This window comes from Aulonocara sp. 'chitande type north' Nkhata Bay, linkage group LG20, assembly GCF_057382095.1.
Source record: "Aulonocara sp. 'chitande type north' Nkhata Bay isolate Kocher_YH1m ecotype deep benthic linkage group LG20, A_spYH_male_GT1.1, whole genome shotgun sequence".
In the NCBI taxonomy this organism is placed as follows: Eukaryota; Metazoa; Chordata; class Actinopteri; order Cichliformes; family Cichlidae; genus Aulonocara; species Aulonocara sp. 'chitande type north' Nkhata Bay.
This window is the reverse complement of record NC_141363.1, coordinates 35,332,834-35,356,186: the sequence shown is the minus strand read 5'-3', so window position 1 is coordinate 35,356,186 and position 23,353 is coordinate 35,332,834. Positions and strand designations below refer to the sequence as shown.

General features: G+C 42.2%; 1 protein-coding gene across 1 annotated transcript in view; it reads right to left on the bottom strand.

Moving 5' to 3' along the window:
* The window catches only part of camta1a (calmodulin binding transcription activator 1a), a 277,762-nt gene that overhangs the window by 155,481 nt on the left and 98,928 nt on the right, over positions 1-23,353 (bottom strand). The window contains exon 4 of the mRNA XM_086276641.1: positions 807-874. Coding sequence (XP_086132767.1) covers positions 807-874 — 68 coding nt within the window. The remainder of the gene's footprint in view (positions 1-806; positions 875-23,353) is intronic.

Here is a 23,353-nt window from a genome sequence, read left to right as displayed (position 1 = left end):
GCTGTATATGCTGGAGCTAAGAAAAGATTTTGTGGTCTTACAGTGCGACACTTCTGTTTGATAGTCCAACAGAGGCCAAAGATGCCAACTCTAAAGCTGTATAATACGAAAAAGATTATCCAAATACACTCAAACTGAAATGTATCTAATGCTGTTAAATGTAAAAGGTTGCTATCACAGCTGCATATATTAATAGTCATTATACCATGTATGTTAAATAATGGCATCACAGCCAGTGCTGCCACAGACACATTCTCTGACATTAAACTGCTTTTGCTGAAATTTGCTGAAAAACTGAGGAGGACATGCAAATTGGCACTATATGTATCTGCATATATTAATAAAATAAATTAGGTCCCATGCTGGAAAAACGATTCTATTTCAAATATAGCACTAGCTCTTGGCATTTTGTTCAACATGGGGGTGTAACATCTGACCTAGACAGTGGAGTGGCGAATGTGCAGACAGATAGAGGCACATTAACATAACATTCACAGCAGATGCTGCAGCAGTGCATGTTGTGTTAATTGGAGTGCTAAAAGGCAGTTATTAGTCATTATTAATATTCTATAATTTATCTGCAAACTGTAAACTTTTCTGAACAGCCATCAGCACCCTGTAATATTAAACATCCTACAGTAAACTTGAAGGTAATTATGAGCCGCGCATAAGGGAAATTGCCTTGGAAAGAAAAAAAAAGGAAAAAACAAAAATGTAAATTTTGACTCACAGAGTGTAATACTTGCAGGACTATAAATCTTAAAAACCCTATGTTTTAAAGAGGGCAGTGAGTGTAATGGTCTTACCTTGTTTTAGGGGATGTCGTTAGCCATTCTTCATGCTTTTCAAATGTTATCAAGTAAGCTGCGATCTCCTGTGAAAAAGAGACGAGAGGAGAAGGAAGTGAGTGAGGCTTAGATATGTCATCTTTAATCACTGTTCTCTTGTGTTTGTTATACATCGGTGAGACTGCTTCATTGATATTCAGACAGTTTAACAAGCAGTGCAAACACAGGAAAGACGGAAACCGGGGCAGTGCTGGGGAGTTCAGCCAGGTAAATGCAGACTGCTAAAAGTAAAATGAAAGACAGAAGTGGAATGCAACTGAGGTCAGATCATCTTCTGAGACTATCTTTGTTACAAAAGCTTTGATCAGGTTCTCCTCAGAGGACATCAAGGTGCTTTCTGAAAGATTGACGTCTCTGTGTTTGAGAGTGAGCAGCTTTTAACATTTTTGGTCCGATCCTCCCCCAAATCCCTTTGATCTGCCCTTGACACTTCTCTATGGATCAATCCACTCTTTAACCTTTGAATGATAATTACACGCCAGTCTCACAATATTGACATGTGTGTGTATTGCTTCTTCAGAAAAGGCAGTAGATCCTTTGGAGTCAGTTGTGTACAGAGATGCTATAGACACCATGCTTTTTAAAAAAAAGCCCAAACTGCCACTGGCATAAATAGAGATACTTCAAACACTTTCATGTTTCCCATGCTTGCCCTGCCTACTGCATCAGTCTGAGTGTAAGGGAGAACACACTGGACCATACCCGGCCATTTTCTCACCAAACTAATGGGCAGAAATAAAAAGCACTTTGGATGCTGGTAGACAACCTAATGATTACCAGCGACAGCCAGTAATTCACTCTTCAGCAAGAACATTTGTCAGACTAGAGAGAGCTAGACACAAGGACAGAGCTGCTGCCATCTTCCACAAAAACACTGTCTTTTCAGTTTATAAGGATGTGTGTCTCACCTCATGTTGGAGTGTCAACAAACCTTTAAGAGTAAATGTGTTTCTAAGATATTGTCTTCTTTGGTTTGTGAGGATAGGGTTTGAAAATAGCTTCCTTTGGGACTAAATGCTGTTACTTCACCTGCCCACACGGGGCAATAATGTCAACAAAAGCAGCAGCTGTTTCAAAAGTGCAAACTGGAAAAATATGACACATCCAGTGTGTGGCAGCATAAAGCAAGCACATAAACCAGGACCATTTCTTCATTTCTTCCATCATTTTCTCTTCAAATTCATAAAAATTCTAAAATATGCACCACTGCAAGAAGGCACCAACTGGGCCTTCAAGGCCGTGTCACAAGTGTGACCTGGCACAGACACTGGCGATAGCCCATGGGGATGCTGCAGGGTGTGTGGTGTGAGGGGTTTCCAGGCTGTCAGGGTTACCAACAAAAAAAGCGATGGTAGCATGACTGGCAGTGTTGCCTCCAGGTGCACACTGGGAGATAATGCCCTGTTGATTAAGTTCTTGTTCTCCTGCCATAATGACCGGAGGCACAGAAGCCATGACAAGATGGCATCTTGACTTAATAAAATAACAGAAAGGAGATGAGGCTTTTCTAAAGGAGCTCAGGCAACTTTTGCTATGCAACAGAAAAATAAAACAGCATTGAAAGTATAAGAGCAGACAGTAACAACCTTGTTGATTTAATGAGCAAATAATCTTGTTATATAGACACCAAAACACATAGAGAATGTGTGCTGAGCCAACAACAACAATTACAATATTCAAAGAAAAAACACAAACTAACCAGGTATCAAAAGGCATTACTGTTCTGCATCCATTAAACTGGACTAACGTGCCTGTGATGTTATTTTGTGTTCATTCTGGGAGTTATAAACGGCAACAAGAAGCTCCTTCAGTGACCTTTGTGCCTGTTAGCACGAAGCCCTTTCCATCATTCTTGCCTTTAAAATCCAACCACAGCTCCAGTCTCAGTCGCAGAGGATGAAATAGAGGGCCACATGGTCCCATATTTAGAAAAATTTAAACAAACAAGAAAGAAAGAAAGAAAGAAGCATGGCCCTTCCTCTGGCTCTTTCTCACCCCTCCCTCTCTGAACAGATGCCAGGGATTATTCCAACCCCCCGACCAGCCATAAAGGTGCAATAATCTTATGGTGAGGAAACAAACAAAAACAGACGTGCAGCCATTAAACAGCTGCAAGGAGACAAAGTTTGCATGGGCGGCATAATGAGAGGCTAGCATGCGTTCAGGTTGAGCAAACACACTTGCGGGTTAGTGCAAGAGGGGTGGAGGGGGAAATGGGCAAGCGCTGTGCTGAGCACTGATGGTGTATCAAAGTCAAACCAGCAGCTGTCAATTGGCTCTGGACTCTATCTGCTGACCTTAGTGTCTCTGGCCTACGCTCTCTCACTAGGGAAATATTCAGAGGAGGCTCTCTGTACACACAGCTCCATCCACACTCTCCCGCTTAGGTCAGAATCCACCTCGTGCAAGGTTGTTTGTACTTGCATGAGGTTTATGCCTCACCCTCCCTACTGACATGATCTTTGCTGTCGTTTTACCTCCTGGTGTCGTTAAAATATACTGTACTCCTGTATTCGCCATATCCTGAATTAAGGCAACCTTTTTTTCTAAATAAATGCCAATCAGCAAAAGCTAAGAACTGGAGAGTGAGCAGGAGCAAAACCACCTCTAATTGACACTGTACTTGCAAAAAAGAGGGTCTTTCATTTTCAAGGGGAAAGAACAACCCGGAGCTGTTTGTTGTAACCCAGCCATCTCATTTGTTTCTTTTGTCTCTGTAAAAGCTGCGACACACTGTTAGCGGAGGGGGCTGCCCCAGAACATGACCGAGCAGTCTAACAGTTTCAGGGCTGATGGAGATGGAGAGGAGGGTGTTTATGTGTGCGTGTGTTTCTGTCTACCCTGTTACAGTCACAAGGCCTGATTACTGGTTACCTGTCTGTGCCTGACACGTTATTAACATGCTCCTCAAGCAGTGTCACTCCTGTACTCATCAGTGTGTCTCCCCTTTATTTCTCTCTTCTTATAGCATCCACCCACCCTCTCCTACCTCACCCCCTGTCCTTTTTTTTCTTTCCCATTACCGTTGAGGTGAAAAGGAAAGCCACCATGAGAAAATTTTCATTTTGAGATGACTGGCTTTTACTGTCTTGCTTTTCAAATGATATTTTTCACTCTAGAGGTATAACATTTTCTCCAGAGAGAATCATCTTTTGAAATGTCTACCTATTTGAAATTGGAGATGACACTAACATATTCATCCCATTTCACTTCTTTGGACCAAGAAAGGGGAGCGGGAGCAGTAAACTCTCAGAAAAAAAGTATTCACTATTTGGCTCATCCCTTATTTGAATATGATGTTAAAATTAGATGCAGTGATAATCTTATGGGAACTGTTTGTAGAGCTGATTAGATGGATTTCACCCTTGCCCTTTCTTATTTCCACAAAAGTCAGACAAAGATGACCCCTGTGTTTGATGGAGATATTCAGAGAGGATTCCCTATTCTGGAAGAACTCGTTGCCAGATTGTTTTTGCTGTATCCTCTGATTTCCTGCATTGCCACCAACTTTGATTTATGGAAAGAAAAGAGAGGTGTTGAGAGGACCAGCGCTTCAACATTTGGATGACAGGCCTGATTACTTGAAACAACTGTCGCTGTTCCATTAGAAGGGGAGATAGGAGTCTTTTGGCATTATCTCAGGACAGATCAGACACCTGTCTCTAAACACCATTCATAATGCTTCGCTCTTGTTTCCGCATCCACAGAGCATTTGTGCCGAGAGAAAAATTGAGGGCTGGGAACAATACAAAGCTGGGAGGACAAAACTCTAAGTGCATTTTATTCTGTGCAACTCCTGCATTAAAATACCCTTAGTTACATCATTGTCTGAGAATTGAGTCTTAGTTTTTAAAACCCACAATTTACTAGGCATTATGTAAAAACAGAGTAATGACTTATTTTTCTTTTGGGTGAGCTCTGTTATTTAAAACCAGACTTCATCACCCCAAAAATAGGATTCAACAATTACAGCATATGTTTATCCATTATTCCAGTTACATTGGTTCTCTACTGACACTAATGAAAATGCACTTAATGAATAGCTGTATTAGAAAAACTAACTTAAGCAACAGTATTGATTGCAGTAAAAGCCCGAGCCAATGAAATGAATATGTGAGAGCAAGAGGATGTGAAAGAATAGACGGAGAAAAGTCTGGTTAGAGAGCAGAGCACAGCGCCTCCAGCCTGCCTCATGGTGAAGTCTGGGGAATGCATCCTCAAAGCTTTGACCTTGCCCTACACTTGAAAGCAGGAAGTGAATGAAAGGGGGGGCCATGGGAGGGATATGGTTAGAGGAGCCCTCCCTGATGACCTGGGTTTTACTGTGGAGTGCCAGGTCATCTGATATTTCCTCCAGGGCAGCCCAGGAAACCAACCTGTCCAGGCACAAATGCACTGGCTGGTGTTTGGGGAGGGTGGAAGGAGTTTGCCAAAGTACCAGCTATCACAAGTTTAGACCCAAAAAAATGAAAATAAATTTAAAAAATGCAATTAGTTACAGACAGACAGAGATGAGCACTAGATAACAGAAAAGAGAAAGCGGCTAGTAGAGTTACTGAAAATGTAGATAGTAGAAACTGACTAAAAAGGACAGAGTAAAAAGTTTGAAGTTTAAATGCATTAAAGGTATATCGGTGATTTAATAAGTGTGATTTGGTTCAATTCTGCAAGCAAACGTACCTTAGCTGAATCATTTTGAGTTTGTTTTTTTAAATTTATAATTCATGAATTCTTAATGCACTGACAATAACGTATTACACGCTGTATCCATGTAATCTCATACAGCCACATTTCTCTTTTAAGAGAGGAAAAGTGGTAAGGTAGAGTGAATCCATCTGAGCCAACTTTAACCTCCAGCTGCCTTTAAGATTTTCTGAGCATGTCTCATAATAGGATGCAGTTGATCTGCTATCAAGACAAATGGTCAGTACGAGAGAGCGAGATGAGAGAGTTCAGAAAGCAAAAACAACAATAGGGTATGACGCTGTTGACAGCTGCACTTGGCATCTGTTGAAGAGGGGTGAGGCTGTCCTATGAGTACTGTGTTAGGTTTAAAAAATCCCCTCTCCAGCATACTGCTCATTAGAACCTGCATGGGGCTTCCCTTCTGAAAGGGAAGGGTGGAAGTCACACTGTGTCCACTCTGTTAATCCACTGTGACGAGCAAATTAGTTGTTCTGCAGTGGCTGTACCCACAACCTCAAACTATCCTGAAACTTTGGCAACTGATGTAACGGACTGATTTAAGGCAAAAGGTGCATGACCATGGCACAACACATTTCTGTGAGGAATAGCTGCTTAGCACACATGAACACCTTTACCACAAAAGGGCTTGCAATGTGTTTAAAACACACCTCAGGCGATTTTGTTCTGTTTGTCCATCTAGCTTGCTATGTACCATCTCAGCTCCTGAAGCGCAGCCATACAGGAGGTGGAAAGAGCGAGACAAGCTGTCCACTGGCCTACATTATACATAGTTCTGGAATCAATTTGACATTGATCCTGGATAGCTTAGATGTTTTCCAGTAGTTGGTCAATGCCTCTCTTCACATTTCTGCTCGGCATGCTGGTCATAAGACTGTTCTGAAATAGGAGGCATTCTCCTGGGGAGACTCACTCCTCAACGCCTCCCTGCTCCCACAATCAATGTTACCTACAGCAGCTGCTCTGCCAGCACTCTCTTTTTTTGTTTACTATATCACTTTTGTACACTATATTGTAGTTATGCACAAGAACAAGACTGAGCATAAGTGACAACAGCGGAGAAAGACGAGTCTTTCCTCAGGGGAAATGTGTGTGTGTGTGTATGTAAGGTGATGAGGTGGCTTAATGTTTCCCTTTTCCTTTAATATGTCAGTATCTGTATATTGCAAAGACCGAACAGGTGTTTGCAATCAAGGCTGATCGGTACCACAAAAGTTTTCAGAAGTAAGGAGTAATTTTGCAAAAGGCAATTACAGTAAACACAGAACCAGCAACACTTAACCAGAATTCAAAGAAAGCAAAGAAAAAAGCTATACTACCTAAATATAAATATACTAACTAGCTCAGTTCACTACGTTATTTGAGGCACTATGAAAGACTTTGACAAGACAAAAAATAAGGATTCTTTAATATTACTACATTTTAGTCACGTGCTATCCCTAAAAGTCCCAATTTTAATCGTTTAATGCACCTCCAACCAAGGTAGGTAGAGAACCTTTATTTAACCTGCATCTATTAGACAAGCTGTTCAAGATCAATAAGAAGGAAGTAAAAGTCGTAACAAGGTATTGCCAGTCGAACCAGAGGAGGCTCAGCCCTATAAGTCTCCCTCAGTGGCTTCACTCCAAGTCTTCTGATGCCCGCAAGTCAGTTGCCACCTGGGCCTCTCATTGTTTACCTCTGCAGCTGACTGTTATTAGAGCTGAAGGGAATGAACCCATAAAAAACTTTTAATTTAACAGATATATTATGATTTTAAAGTTGATGAGTGATTGTGATAAATGATCTTTATATCAACCCAAACAATTATGATTATATTCATTCCACAGTCAAGCAGCTATTCTCAATACTGTGCATCCGAGCAGCTATAAGATGAAGGGAAAGTGTAACAGAAAGAAGAAGACCAGGACCAAGAAGGAGCTGACAGAAGGCAGGATTGTTTTGGCTTTGGTGCTAGAGCTGCTGTCTTGGATGTTCATTGAGAGGATGTAATTATTTGGCCTTGAAGGACTACAATGGTCAGCCACCGCCTCCCACAGGAGGCTACATCACCACAAAAGACAAATGAAGGAGGAAAGCAGAGACACTGGTGTACAGCTAAGCACAAGACAAACCTAGAAGAGTAAAAAAAAATAGCTGGCATGGGAATGGATTTGCAGCATGTGGTGTCTGACAAAAAGTGAACTGGACATAAAGTTGACTGAGATGAAATACATCCATCTTTGCCAGCCACAATTTGTGTGCGTTGTGACCCAGTGGCTGTTGCTATGGATGTGTGTGCCTGCTGATGTAAAGCCCATATGGGACCACCTACTGCTGTACCCTTGAGAGATGTGTCTTGTGTAATAATTCTATTATACCTCTTTCTTCTTTTATCTATTGCTCCCCCTCTTTCCCTGCAGGCTCTAACTTCTGGCAAGACTCTAAGATATGTTTGAGGCTTGGTGGAAATGTGGAGCGCTACCTTGGTAAACAGGGCAAAAACGCAGATGCATTGTGGTGGTTCGCTTCAGGGCGCGGCGGGAAGTGGCCAGGTTCACTTCCTGACACCCCATGGCTGTCTGACCTCTGGCGTCCGCGCTGCATGTCCTCTTCATCAGCTATGCAGCAGGATGTCTGTTCCCTCCCGCTGACAGCCCAACCAAGGAGAACGGAGAGTGGCGTAGTCTCCGTGATGCTGACCTTACCCCAGCCCCACTGCAGAGACTCCAGGCTGTTACCCCATTCTGTTGGCGAACTTTTATCCTCCTCCTCAAAACCCAACTTCTTGCCAACAAAAGTAAAAAAAAAAACAAAAAAACTGCAGGAGCAGTCAAACTTACTAGACAAGAGGGTTCTCTCTGTGTCTTCTCTCTTTCTTATTCTTGTTCCCCCCCATTTGACAGATGCTCCAGCTTTGGTAGACAGCAGATATTGGAAGTGCCGTGTGAGCCAACAGCCAGCAGGTCTGTGTGATTTCTAATATAATTTCACGATTTGATCGCGAGCAGACATAAATGTTACATTTGTTGCATTTCTATGCTTTGGGAGAGAAAGATATTCTAGTGAAAATCCACCGAGAGGGCATTAAATGTCATCTAAATATAATTGAGGTGTGAGTTCTCCCGGTGGAAACATTGTAAGAATCTGAGCATTATATCCTTAAATATCATAAATTATCCCCCCCCCCTCCCCTACAAAAGTCAAGAAGCAATGGAATCATGCATAAAAGAAGTGAGAGAGGAATCTAGAAGGTTCCCATTTACTTCATATCAATCAAATGATGTCAGCTTTCATTTTAGGGTAACTGTAGGACCAGAAAGACGAGCAGAAAGCGGCTGAGAGATTCTCACGTCTTCCTCAAAGGCACAAATGAGCAGAATTCTGTCTCATGTGATCCTGAGAGCCTATTTATTTCAGCTCCAAAATCAATTAATGCCCACATTATCCTCTGAATTCTACTATTCAGTGCAGCCAAATGACTGGTGCACCCTTGCATGAAACCAATTTTAACTTTCAATCCTTGATGCCTCCCAGAACCACCTACAGGTCTTCCTCCAGAACTGCAGTTTTCCTTTGGCAGCATCTTCCATGTTTGCCTTTGAGCGTGTGGTGCACATTTGTTTAAAGTAGCCGTTTGCTGTGCTGAGAAGCTTTGTTAAAAGTAAAAATCTTTGTTCAACTACATAGTGAAATGGACTGAATGCAGAACGTTCTGATACGAGGACAACATGTGACAATAAAGTCAAGCTTGCTCACGATGTTACAAGCAGGAAGAGAAGAGGTGAAGGACAAGAAGGAGAAAGAGATGGAGGAGAGAATGAAGCAAAAGATGTTGTAAAAGGGCAAAATGTGATGTGTTTAATCTGACTGCTGTGAATGCTTTGAAAAGAAAAAGACTACAAGACTGAGCCCAATTGTCACGTCCGTCCACGGAAAGTGACATGTTCTGCTTTTGAGACAATGAGAAAAGACACGAAGACAAGACAGTTTGGAAATTTTACCAAGGCGAACGGTCAGATCTCCAGCTCAGGCCAATTAGCCAGAAGAAACTCCCCCCACCCAACTACTAATCAGCATGGAAGGATCACCCTTTGTCTGTCAGACCCATGCCTTTATCTTCCTTTGCTACTTGGTGTACACCGTCGGCACGGCACGCAAGCACATACACACATTTAATTCTTTCACGAAGCAGTTACATTCCTGCAACTTCCTTTTCTGTTCTTGTCATCTCTCTGTTCGCTTCTCAGCACGCACACATCCAGGCGAAAAAAACACGTATAAGAACACCGAATGCAAAGGCAAGTGCACATATAGCACCAGTCAAATCCTCACGTGAACTGCTATCATTTTATCTCCTCTCAGCTCCTGACATCTCACTGACAATGATGTGATTGTTAGTTCTAGAGGAGGGCTCCCTTTAATTGAAGTGGGTGCGAGCGCGCGCGCGTGTGTGTAGCTATCTGTCCAAAGCATCGCCTGGCCATAGCCGGTATTGTTTGGCCTATCAGACAAGCTGTCAAGTGTTCTTCCCCTCTCTCTCCCCCACTCTCTCTCTCCTGGCTCTCTGCCGCTTTGTGTTCACGTTACAATAACGGGAATGTAGGACTGTGAAGGTCACAGATGCCTGAAGTCAAACCAGCTTGCTGGCATGAATGTTTCGTCTCCTAACAGCAGACTCCAGCGCCAGACATGTATGTAACACTATCCATCCACATGAGACACAGCCAGAGACTACTCAACACCAGTAATAATCATGTTCAAGGTGATTTTACCCAAAGTGAAGCTATCAAATGCTGAAGTGGGTCTGTGCAGTTGTATAGATTTTCACTTGTAGATGTTTTCACCAAGCAAACTTTTCCTCAACTTTTTCGCCTCTATCTGCATACTCCCATCTGCCTCGTGTGCATTATCAGTCTCACATCTCTCCCCTCTAAAAGTTCAGCCCGTTGAGAAGGTAGGCACAGAATGCTCTTTGTGAAGGCTGCCTTCGCAGACGGTAGGGAATCGATCAACCAGCCGCTCCAATGGCCTGCTCCTTTGTGAGCCCAGTCTGGCTCTGTGCAGCTCTCCTCTGTTTATCTCCCTCATGTCTCTTGCTGGCTACATGCTCTTAATTAAACATGCCGCTTGGCTATTAATTGTCAACCAGATTCAATTTGTTCCCTGGGCACACTGTGAATGGGCCTCTCCTCACAGAACAAAGGTGTCCGAACAGCCATGTCAGAGTCACACAAAGGGCCGAAAGCATCACTTCTATCTCAAACAGTGTGCAGGCAGCTACTGAATGAGGTGTTATCCAGGCAGGTTTCCAAGCAGATGTTCATGAGAGGTTCTGAGAAAACTGTCATGTACGTCGCTGCACTTTTTAAAAAATCTATGGCATCAAGTTAGAAACTAGGTATTCTTTCAGAATTTTGGTACCACGCCTAAACTTACATTACTGTCATAATGTGTGTATCTGAAAAAGTACCTATTCATTAAATACTCTAAATCTGCCTCGTTTTTAAATCTTGTTAGGTAGTTTTTTTTCTCTTGCATGGGAATTCTTTGACAAATTGTGGAAACAAATAAATAAATAACCCAATGACTGCTGAGATGAATCTGGGAGTAAGCAGCTGCCAAGGCATAATATAATTCATGGCCATGCATCAATGTTACTGGAGACTGCTCCAGCACCCAGCCAGAACCCACAGAGCCAAGTGCCAACACATCCATCCCCTTGCAATTCCCTCATCCGTCCCACCTCTCAGTCACTCCAACCATCACCCCAATCAATGTTCTCTTCCCAAAAGCCTAAAGCTTTGGGCCACAGCTGGTGCCAAGAAGGCCTGGCTGGGGCTATTGTGTCACTGCCTAAACCCCTCAACAATACAACGATAAACCTGCCCCTCTCGCATACAGAGCAGATGCCAAGCCAAAGGCTGTTCATACACTCTCACACAGAAACCTATATACTATTGTGTAGAAAGCCTTTTGCAAACACTTTGTTGTTGTGGAATTTTTAATGACTAAGGCAAAGGTATATATACAGCATACACAGAGAGGAGATCTTTTCCCCAGTGAGCTTCTGTGCTCGCCTTTTCCGCAATCCCAATATTTTGCTGCTGGTGGACTCACTGAGCAGTTGAGGAATTACTTATTTAAAAGATAAGGTTTCCTCTGTTGTCAGCAAAAACCGCATCTTGTCCATAACAGGAGAAAACCAATGCAGTGTGAAATCAAAGGTCACCCAGAGACAAATAGCACTAACGGGCAAGAGCAGGGGTGACAAACGCTCCCTCTCTGCGCTCTCCAAATTAATTAAGAGTGGAGATTTAACATGGCATCTCCAACACAAAGGAGAACAAGCAGTCTTGTTGTTGTTTAAGCCCGACTTTTAAGAGAACAAACACAATTTCCCCTTTTCTCTGTTGTAATCAAAGCGTGTTTACTCATGTCTCTCAAATGGCCGTTTCATCAAATGCTTTATGTCGCAGCTTTGAGAAGTCATCGATCCTAGCCTAGACCCTAAGATGCCTCCGTTGAGTTTGCGTCAGCCTCACAAGTCAGCCTGCCTTCAGCCCAAGATCCTTGGGGCACACATTAAATGCTTTACCCCAGGCAGCATGCTAATCCACAGCATTCGCAGGTGTCTCTGTCTGGCCGTGACCACAAGATAAGCACAAGCCTGGAGGAGACAGCAGAGAGCAATAGACACAAAGTGCACGTGTGAGTGTGCCTTTGCATCCAGTCCACAGTCAGTCACCCAGTTGAGGAGATGGGCTGAAAACAGCAGGTCTGAGACCAAGCTTGGATAATGACACCTCATCGGGGAACAGCTAGCGAGAAAACATCTGCATCCCCTTATCTCGGCAATGGCTGTACAGTCGAAATGACACGCCGATCATTTACTGGATTACCCTACAGTAAGCTGCTTCCTGATGTTCTTTCACAGATCAGTGTAGTGGAAATGTTTATACAGAGCGAGCTGGGACAGGAACGTTTTCTCAGTGTCTTAGATAAGCATGAGAAGCCAGCCTCCTGGCCTCAGGCATGGATCGCAGTGCTCTCACCTAGCATTGATCCCAATGTTCAGTCAAGCAATTGCGGACCAGAAATTTTAATAAGCTGGAGTTTAATTAGTCCCAAAAAGGTAAAGCTAATACATTTTGTATGGTATCACTACTCTATCAATTAACCCTCTGTTTAAGTAATTATACATTACTTTAGAAAGTCTCTAAACAGAGTCAGGGAATTCAGGAAGAAATTTCCAGAAATACTGAATGTTGGGCTAATTCATTTTACAAGTAAAGAGTTGACTCCAAACAGAAACCCTGTGAGAAATAAAAGTTTGGTTAATTAGATTTACTATAAATGGCAGTTACTACCCACGACATAATATCCTCGAAATATACTGCATTTAGAAATGCTTCATTTATATTGCATTAAACAACGAGGGGTCTATGTCCTTGATGTTAGTGAAATATGGAATGGGGAGCTCGTAGCACAACTTAGAATGCACCAATCGCATGTAAGGTCATGTTCAGCTGTAGCTTTTGGCCTTTTAATGGTCATTTATTGTTCATCAAGTGCATGTGTGTGTACATGCTTACCGGTTTCTATGCGAGTTTTATGTGTTCTCTCCCCCCAACGGGGGGCAGCACCACCCTGGCCTCACTGCCTCCATCCACTCATCCATCCCACGTCTTGTCTAATTAAACATCGTTAACATTCATCCCAAGGTCTTATGCAGATGAGCACAGAGGGAATGTGGTGCACTGCGCATTAAGAAAACAACTTGGGGGTGGCAGAGAGGTGAGCTCAGGGATGAGATGGGGTTGTAACCGAATAGAGATGTGCCTGGATATCTCCGATCTGACCTCATTCATCAATTAATTACCACCATGAGCAGGAGGTGATGTGGAACCACAGCTGAAATCATTGCACCGTGGCATCTTCACCACGAGTCTGTTGACTGTGTTTGTGTGGAAATGTGGGTATGAAAGACAGGAGCCCATTAAGCCTAAATCCAGGTATGTTAAAGTGTGTCATTGTGTATGTGTACCTACGGTATGACCAGAAAGCAGACAGATAGACAAACTGACAGGCATCCAGCCAAGCACTGCCAACGGTGTCTCCTCAACAGAGCTGTGATCACAGCTCAGTCCTGTCATGTGGCTGTCACTCTATCACTCACAGTCACACACACACACGCACAACGCCGTCACAACATACCACGCTGCAGCCGTGCTAACGCCTACTGTATGGACAGATCTTAAAAGACAGTCTTTGTTCCTTTATACTGTCACTTGTATGGCATGTTAGCTTTAAAATTTAGAAAAGCAGACTGTTACCCTTCTGCACATATGCAATGTAGTAGATTAGAACCAGTCAGGTAAGCTGATGTGCCGAAAAGCCAAGTAAACATAAGACGAAACTTTGTTTTGGAATAACTGAAAGTAATAGAGGATTATGACAGTTGTTTTTCTTTGGAGGCTATTTTATCACAAACTGTGAAAATAACAGCAAACATTTTGGCTTTTAAAGCAAAATAAAAGACAGATTGGTAGCGTTAGCTATACAGCACACGAATTTCGCAAAGATCTCAACTGAGGTATATGTAAGTAGTTACATTTGTCAAAGACAAAGACAGGATTTGTGCATTACCTTGGGCATGAATGGCGACTTACAGTGTTTTATCCAGCAGACTTAAATGGGTTTAAGAGGCTGTGGTGGTTGATATAGTCTGAGAGTGCCTGCTGGGGCAGTGGGACGGATGTGGCAGCAAGACTATGAGTTATGCACGTTGCACTTGGCCGTATGTTTTAGTGGCCAACCCTGTAGTCGGGCATGCGCAGCAGCACTTCCTAAGATCCTGTTTGTAACTGTCAATGGAACAAAAACCCAAAGGAGCAGCCTGCTTAAACTTACTCACCTTCACTGTCGGCCTCAGATTCATCTCTGGGCACAGCATGCATATTACATGCACTTAAACACACACTAAGACAAGTGCACTTCTAAAAATATATGTCTGTACTTGTGCACACATACTTGTCACGCAGGCTCATGCATAGCACAGGGTCAGCACACCACATGTGGGCCTTTTCAAAAATAAATATTCTTTCTCAAAGGACCAGTGTCAAATGCATGCATGGAAAAGCACGAAAAGTATTCTGCCCTGCATAAATATCAGATGCACAACAGCCAAGGTCTGTCCAAATCCTCTCCCTATCGGCATCCACTTGAATCACCTTCAAGGATCAACAACTTTCATTTGGTGCTTTGGTGGTTTAAAATGGAGCACTGTAACAAAAAATAATTTCCCCCAGGGATCAATAAAGTATTCTGATTCTGATTCTGATTTGCGTGTCTCTTCCATAAACATGCTATCCTACTTGAGCTCCACTCACTCTAAGTGATGAGCAAACTGAGGGATTAAACACTGCCATAGTTAAAAGTAAAACCAGGGGGCGCTGTGTAGACAGTCAAGCGCTGGCAGTGAGGGTGAGCAGGCGGGCTCAGGAAACGATGATGAAGTGCAGCATTAGTGCGGTGATTAACTCCTTTTCTCGCTCTTCCTCCTCTCGTTCAGTCCCATTTCCTCCCATTGCGGGACGGGAGGGGAGCCTCTGATCAGTGTGTGTGAGATTCCCTTGACACACCGTCCATCTGTGTGTATGAGCTGGCAAGCCAGCAGGCCTTCTTCACCAACATGCTGCTGAGATCCCATCTCAGTGCCTCTCCATTACAAACCTTTCCTCTCAAGCTCTTCGAACAGCACTGAAACTTTGATGAGATAGCGTCCCATTTAAACATGACACGATGTAAACATGTACAGAACATAAAAGTATAAAAACAAGAACATGGATCGATGTACTATATAAACCAATTCAAATAAATTTTACATGGGTCTGAAAACAACATTACCATCCTTGAATCATACATTACACACTCCTTTCTTTGTTCTGTGGTTTACAACGTGCAACTTGTGAAAGAGTTATGGAATATTTGTACAGGCGAGTGCAAGTTTGACGTTTCCCTTAAAAAAAACATGGTGCTTCACTGTGCAGTGTCAAAACTCACGAATCCAATCATCAGTTGAAGGTATTTCGGATTTTATACTCCTTTGTAGCGGTAGCCAGCTTTCTACCATCAGCACATAGAATCTGAAATACTTCCTCTAACTTGAGAGGGGAAGTTACATGAAGGCAGGGCTCTCAAACAGAAGGTCTAGGTCTGGGATAGAAACCTTAAATTCCTGTTGTAAAACATGACCTCCTACTTTTAAAAAAAGTCTGAATATATGACAAGGATTTGACTTGGAAAATATTCAGAGTTTTGAGGATAATCACCGACATGAGAAGGTTTTTTAAAATTATTTTAACGTTTAATTTTACAAAATATTTTCTGAAAAATCTGAGAATCAGGGGATGTGACTAGTCCATCTTGTATTTATTGTTTTCATCACATCACATCTTTAAATGAATGGCCAGTCAGCTTTTTCCAGTGCTCACAAGTTATTTCTAGTTGTGGCAGTGGTTATTTTTACTTGTATTGTTCACAGCTAAAGTGAATGCAAACACATATCTGTAAACCCTGCAAGACAAATGCAGCGCAAAACTGTACTGACTGTTCCTTCTCCAGAGCATTTCACACATTTCCACCATACACTGTACAGAAAAGACTGATGTAGTCAGCTTGACATCCCCCATTGGTTTGTTCTGAAGCCCTGAATCTTAGGACTGTGTGTTTGTATTAGGCTATGAACTTCATTATTTCTGATGTAAAACTAGTCATTTTAACATGGGAGTCTACAGGGAATGACTCCTTTGGATCCAGGCTTAAGTTGTCACTTAACAAATTTTGTTTTTTTTAGGACTACCACACTGGCTTCATTTTAAAGGAAAATATCACTGCAAATTGTTACACAACAGTGAGCAGCAAAAGTTTTGTGGCAAATTTAATGGCCTTGTTAATGAAAAAACAACAATTTCGACTTCATCTTTCCTACATGTATATATTGTGTGATTTTTGGCCATAGAATATAAACAATGATTAATATATAAAGACCAAATAATATTGGAATCACAATTTCAGTATATGACTACTGGACTGTCCTAAGTCTATTAACAAATGCATGAAATGACACAGTGATCAAAACCCACAGACAAATGCAAAGATGGAGATAAAGTATGCAAAATAAATATTTGAGATTTCAACAAAGGAGAAAATCTAGTTGTGGCAGCAGACGTCTTGTTTGTTTGAATGCATCCTTCAGCTGTTATTATGACCGCTCCAGTGGGACCCAGCACTGAAACACATAGCGGTGGAATTGAAGCCATGTGTTCTAGCCAGTGATTTAAAAGGTTTTGTCATTGTGCAATGTATATCAAACTTGATATTGTAGACAAGTTTATTAGATCCAGTGTGGGTTGCAATAAACTTATGATTGCTAAAATCTTACAGTCCTGTAGGTGCCTTAAGGGGATCTGTAGCAGGAATGCTATTTTTAGTGATTGGAATATTATACGTAGGGCTGTATGTGGATCACAACTGCCCAGAACTTCCAGCTTTTCTTTTCTTTTTAATCGGGAACGGTCCACTCTTTGGAGATTGTTGCTGTACGTCAGTCTTCCCATACTTCTGGTTCAGAAGTGTGGAATAAAGATCACTATTCTGACATCTACTGAGACCATGCAGTCGTTTGTCTTCTCCTCAAAACTCGAATCATGACATTTTCTTTTCTTGAAAGATGATCTAAGTATTCCCAGCCTCAAACAGATGGAAAATTGACAGGCCTGTGTCTGTTCTTTGGAGTGTCCAGTGTTGGCCAGCCGGCCTATTGGAACAGCGTTTTGCCCTCCAGGGTCTCTGAGCAGTCACATGTCACAGAAAACTATGAATAGCCCTTTCCAAGGAGTGATCAGAGGGCCAGGTGGCGGTGGCAAATGACCTGCACTCAATGGTGCAGTAATAGTTTCACCTCTTCACCACAGAGGCTATTCTGTGATCACAAAGCCCCCACTCATATCAGCTTGCATCACCAGTCGGCAAGCAGGGAAATCCTGCTTTCTTCCTCCTTGCAGGTGCACAGAAAAAATCGTGACTATTGGAAAACCAGCAAGGTGAAACACACCTGGAACATGAGTTACATAAATCCAGTTCCTGATATTAAAGGTCTTGATGGCAACTATGTAGCAGTGCACAATCCCTTCTTTTTTAATGCTACTGTATACTACTTGTACTAGGTGCAACATTTTCTTATACTGGAAACAATTTTTTGTATGCATTACTCATAGTTGGTACAATTTGTGGCATCCCTCTTGCATTTTCAGCCCACTCCACAGGTACTGGGAGTGCCTTTGAACAGAGGTCAAAATTTCACTCAGGCACAGTGTTCTGGGAAGCGAATGAGAGTATTGAACAGTTCTTGCACTCAAAGGTCCTTGCCTTTCATATGCAGATTGAAAATGATACCCTGTGAACAGCAAACAATTTGCACATTTTTGTTAATCATTCACTCAACAATTTGGCACAAATCTTTGCCAAAACAAACTCGCTCCTTGTTTTTTCAACAAAGAATAAAAGTTTGCATCAATTCAAGACTGCTGCTCCTGCAAAAAATGATAAAACCCACGAAAAGAGGCCGTCTTTCACACAAAGTGGCAATCAATGTTAATCAAAACAGTATTTACAATGTTTGGAAGATTTTCCAGTGTTTCCACGTGTTATAACAACTGTTAAGTGCCTTTCAGTAAAGGTGATTCTTACATCACTTTGTATATCTCCTGTTGTCTCTATTTCTCTTCGGTGCCCTTATAAATTATCAACAATTGCATGCCAAGGCTTCTCTTTTTTCCAGGAGTAGAAATTACAGCTGTCTCCTCTTCTCTCTCTCATCCTGGCATCGCTCATCTATTATTCAGTTTTTAATTTGGCTATTTGAGGTTTGTTCCCTCGTTTGGCGACAAGTAAGCCTCTGCTAAACAGGCACCTTATCCATTACACTAAATCTAGCACACAGCAGACAGCATTCTGGAATTGACCATTAGAGGGGTTATTGATATAACCACCATTCCCCCTCATCATTATCCCTCTAATTTATCCGTAATTGTATAGCAGCTTTTTGGAGTTGTTCTCACCTTGAATGCAAAGAGAAAGCATCTTCACTTTGTGAAACATATCCCATGTTTGAGTGGTTTATACAAAAAAAACAACAACCCCAAAACACACACACACACAAAATATCCATTAAATTATGGAGAGGCAGCATTCACTCTAGGCAAAGCCGGGTCTCGATTGTGGCCATTTTGTTCAAGAGCTTTTGTATTTGTGACAAAAGTTTCCAAATTGCAGTCGGCTTTTAGCAAGGGTACCATCACACTTCTGGTCGTCGTTACAGAGAGATAGGCCTCTCTGACTGATCTTCAGACTCCTATAATCATATGCAATTGTGGTAAAGTGAAAAGAAAGGCACGGCTCTTTACTGGGATCTATGGCTCATTGTATCTTGTGTGTCACACGAGCCAAGGATCAATAGCACTCAATAGTCTATTAATAGGCAAGTCTTGGCTCTGTTCAGCGTGTAGCACCAGCCTGTCCACTAGACCAGGCCATGAAAAGAGGAGGGTGCAATAGAAACCAATCCTTGCTCTTCTGTTAACAGTGAAAGCCTCTTAAATCATCTCAGTTTCCCATTGACTTACTGCTTCTCTCTCTCTTACCAAAGGTCCATCTTAGGGGGATAGTTAACCGACCCCCACATCCCTTCCTTGCCACAAGGAAAATGACTCTATCTATTAAGGAGTTTGGAAGTGAGGTCAAGGAGGTTTTCCTCAATTAAAGTGCAACACTTTTGTTTGGATACTTCTCTCTCCATATATTTAGGTAGATATATGCATATGCTTGTGTAGGACACTAGACTATTATGGCATCTTAAACTGACTTGCAATTACAATTAACACTGAAGATTTTTCTTTACAATAACCCTTTTCCCACATTGAGATCTGATGATAATAGGCTGCCCTCTAACAGAAGTGATTACTGAAAAGCACTTGGACAAGTACGAGAACCTCTTCATTTTAAGTATAAGTGATCCGCCTAATAGACCGTAGTAGTTATCGGATAGAGACACCAAAATCAGACTCCAAGTCGCTCACTCATGCAGGCAATCAAAGGACACCTGAGTAATATAAAACAAATATTGATATTGATCTGCAGTCTTTAATTTCCTCCCACCTCTAATAATGCTGAAAACCAAATAGAGCTTCGGGCCTTCCATTGTTTACTATCTCGCACAGATTGTGGCATCAATTCTGGTCGAGGAAGATTTATTGATGAATTCCCTTGTGTTTGTTTAAGCCTGTTGTTTTGTCGAGAGTCATGATTAAATGCTGCACTTATAGTTTAAAGAAGCGTTTGTTATTTCCATCATTTACTTGACAGAAAGTAATGAATACACTGTATCGTGGCCCACATCTTTTGACTTTATGATTACTTTTGTACACCATGCTTGATAAGAAGAACATAAGGGAAGAAGTCATTTGGTAGGATTTAGTTTGATATTCTTCCTTACTCTGGTTCTTCCCCCACCTTGGGCACAGCCAGTAGGGAATGTAACTAGGAAAGGGAGGTGGTCAGCATCACATGATCTCCCCTTGGTAGTTGAGTACCGCCTCCCTTTTGGGAGATGGGGGCTGTCACATTCGTCTTTGTCATGGCGCGGCATGCCACCCATTCATCAGTTCTGCCAGCAATGGCATCCCTTTCCTCTGTGTGCCCGGAGACTGGGCACGTCTGGGCCTGACTGCATCCCAGATACACACAGAGAGCAACACACAGACACTCTGATGGATTCATTTATTAGGCCTTTCATTACCCAAGGGGGCAATGGTGAATCGCAATGCACTGAATGCCACAGCATTGCACAGCTATGCTGTTGTTGCCCTCTAGGCCTACTGCTATCATGGACAGACTTTCAGAGGACAGAATAATGTTCCAGAAAGTGTCTTTTTTGACACCGGAAGCCATTTTGGATTATCAAAGTAATTAAGTTATTTTACATATAGGAAAAAAGTACATTTGTTCTCGATATCTGCACTGCAACAAACCTTGATAAATATCATCCTACCCTCGTTCTTGCTAAAGCCAGAATGTGACTACTTTTATTTTTTGAACTACAAGTTAAGCAGGTGCACACTCCTTTTGTTTTACTGAGTGGCTAAATCTGCAATGTTCCTATGGCTTTATGAAGCTTGTTTTAAAAAGCCAACTCTGAATCAGTTCTTCTGTACGTGACAGCCTGCAGATTCCAGAGCAATTGGGGAGAAACCAACCACCAAGTAGATGTGTGAGGATAGAGTTCAATACTGCCTGCAAAACTTAGTATTATTGATTGCACAGGATGGTAAATTCAATATAGTCTAAAGAAGTTAGAATTGTGGATCTACAAGCCAAGCAATTCAATAGTGTTCATCTCATGCAATGGTGAGGATCTGGGCACTGTCTGATTCAATCCCAGAAGCTGTGGAGAAGCCTAGCAGGGATGGAAGCGCCAACAAATGCAATACGCTGCAGCTTCAGAGAGGATCTTAGGAGTCAACAAATTTAATAGAGCCACTTTATCCCCTCATATGTTCGTGCAACTAGATTTAGAGTGTGGAGGTTCCCCTGTGAAGCTCCCAGGAGCTGGGGGGTTTATTCTAAATAAACTGTTGTCTTTACTGCATCTTTCTCCAAGTCCAAGCCAAGCCCTGGTTTAATTACAACAAATCCACTGCATTTGTTCACCAAATGCCAGCAATAAGGAATGCTTAAAAAAACTGCTCAAAGCAACTGCTGTCAACAATAATGGCAGAGCGGACACATCTCTGCCTTCCTGTAAAATATTTTATGTTTCACTCTGGGTGTAAACACTAAAATCCTTGTCTCTGATTCTACTCAGAGGGAGAAGAGGCAGATGGGAAAAACTGTCACAATGATAAAGAGGTTTTCATCTGATGAGAGAGATGCTCATTTAAAAACCGCAGTTGAAATTTAAAATCATCTAATCCTGCGAGACCATGTACGGCTCAGGCACAGGCACAATAGCGACAAGCCTCTCATCTCACCCCGGACATTTACAATCAAGGCCAAATTAAGTGTGGCATAAATTAGCCACAGATAACATAAACTAGCGCACAGGGGATGGAGGAAGGATATGATGTACACCACTCAAGAGGATGTGATACATTTCTTTTCAATTAAGAGTTTGAACAATGTCAAATCCTAGCTTTAAAATTGCCGGTAATAAAAGAACTCATTTGAATTTTTGCTCCATTCTCTCAAGATATTAGGATGAGGAATGACTCTTTTAAAACGAGGAGAAGAAACAGAACAAGATAAGCATTTCTAATTGCCGCCATGTTTGTTTCCTAATATGTGACCCATGACACTAAAATTATGCAGTTTGAAAATAAACAACAACAAAAAAAAGATTCTAGAGAGGCATTAAAGTGTTCTAGGAGGGTGCCTAGACGTGCTAGGAATGCTCAAATACAAATTTAGCTGTGAGGAACCCTGAATAACACAGGCACTGGTTGTAATCCCAACACTATGCTGCACTGTCAAGCAGCTAATAAAAATAGGCTGCTGGCAGATCAAGTCTGTGATTCAAATACATTCAAAGCCTTTCTTAACTGAACTGCAAAAATCCCATTCTAGCTCATTTTCAGACTTTTTTTTTCCCCTTTTCTTTTTCACTCTCCCTTCCTGCTTTCTTATTGTTCTCTATGTCTCTCTCTCCTCTCTCACGCCATCTCCCCGTCTCCCCTCTCGCAGTATCATTGCTAAATCTATTTGGAGCCGCCGCTGGGAGCAATTGAGCAGAAATGGGTTTGTGCACATCTTGAAAACTGTGTCTGTCATAAAAACACAAAGGTTCAGCACAAAGAACCGGTTAAATATCCATGCATCTGGCCACTAGTAGCCTGCAGGTGTCCTCAGCTAGGGCAACTGTTGACTTGGAACAACATCAGCAGCATACTCACTGTATTGTAAGTTTGCCTTAGAAATGTGTATACAACAAAAATCAATTCTCTGTCTGCCTGGGACTCGTAGGTGTGCTACACAGGCTATTACACAACTTGACCATAAAGAACACAAGTTCGGATGACCAGCATGTACAAATAAACTGCTATCACAATAACAATACCTCAGAACCAACTGCAGTACAGCTGTGCCTAGAGAGACATCACACTCGCCGTTTGACGAATCAAGTCGCGGGGATGGCGCCGTGCGACAGTGCCACTTCCATTTGTCGGAGTGAGATAATATGTCTTCAACTAAAGCCTTCTGAACCTCAAAGAGCACGTTCATCTCCATGACTTTGAATTCATTACCCATCAAAGATAAGTCTCCTTTTCACACACGGAGCTCTATTTGTCAGTGTCACCACACAAAGGAGAGGGCCAACTTATTCATGCCAAACATGCCTCCAGTTTCAACTTTTGGTCGCCCCTTTGAGCACTGTTTTTTAATTAAAAGAGGTTCCCTTTCTTCTCTCTTTTTTTTCCTTAGCACGAATGTCTCTTTGATACCACTTTCCTCAGCTTGAAGTAGTCACGATAACATATCTTTCAATTAGAGTTTTATTGTGACTACCATCTGGTTGCCATTCAACCCTTCTTTCCTCCTCAAGCCACAGTGTACCTGCAATGAGGAAAAGTGACACATGGGTCTGCATAGAAACAGCTCTGATTTTCACCCATCACACACTGGCAGGAGAGGGAGACCAATGGCTTTTATCTGCAAGCTGAGGGAACACGCACCGCCTGGAGAGAAGCTGCGTGGTGGCGGTGCAT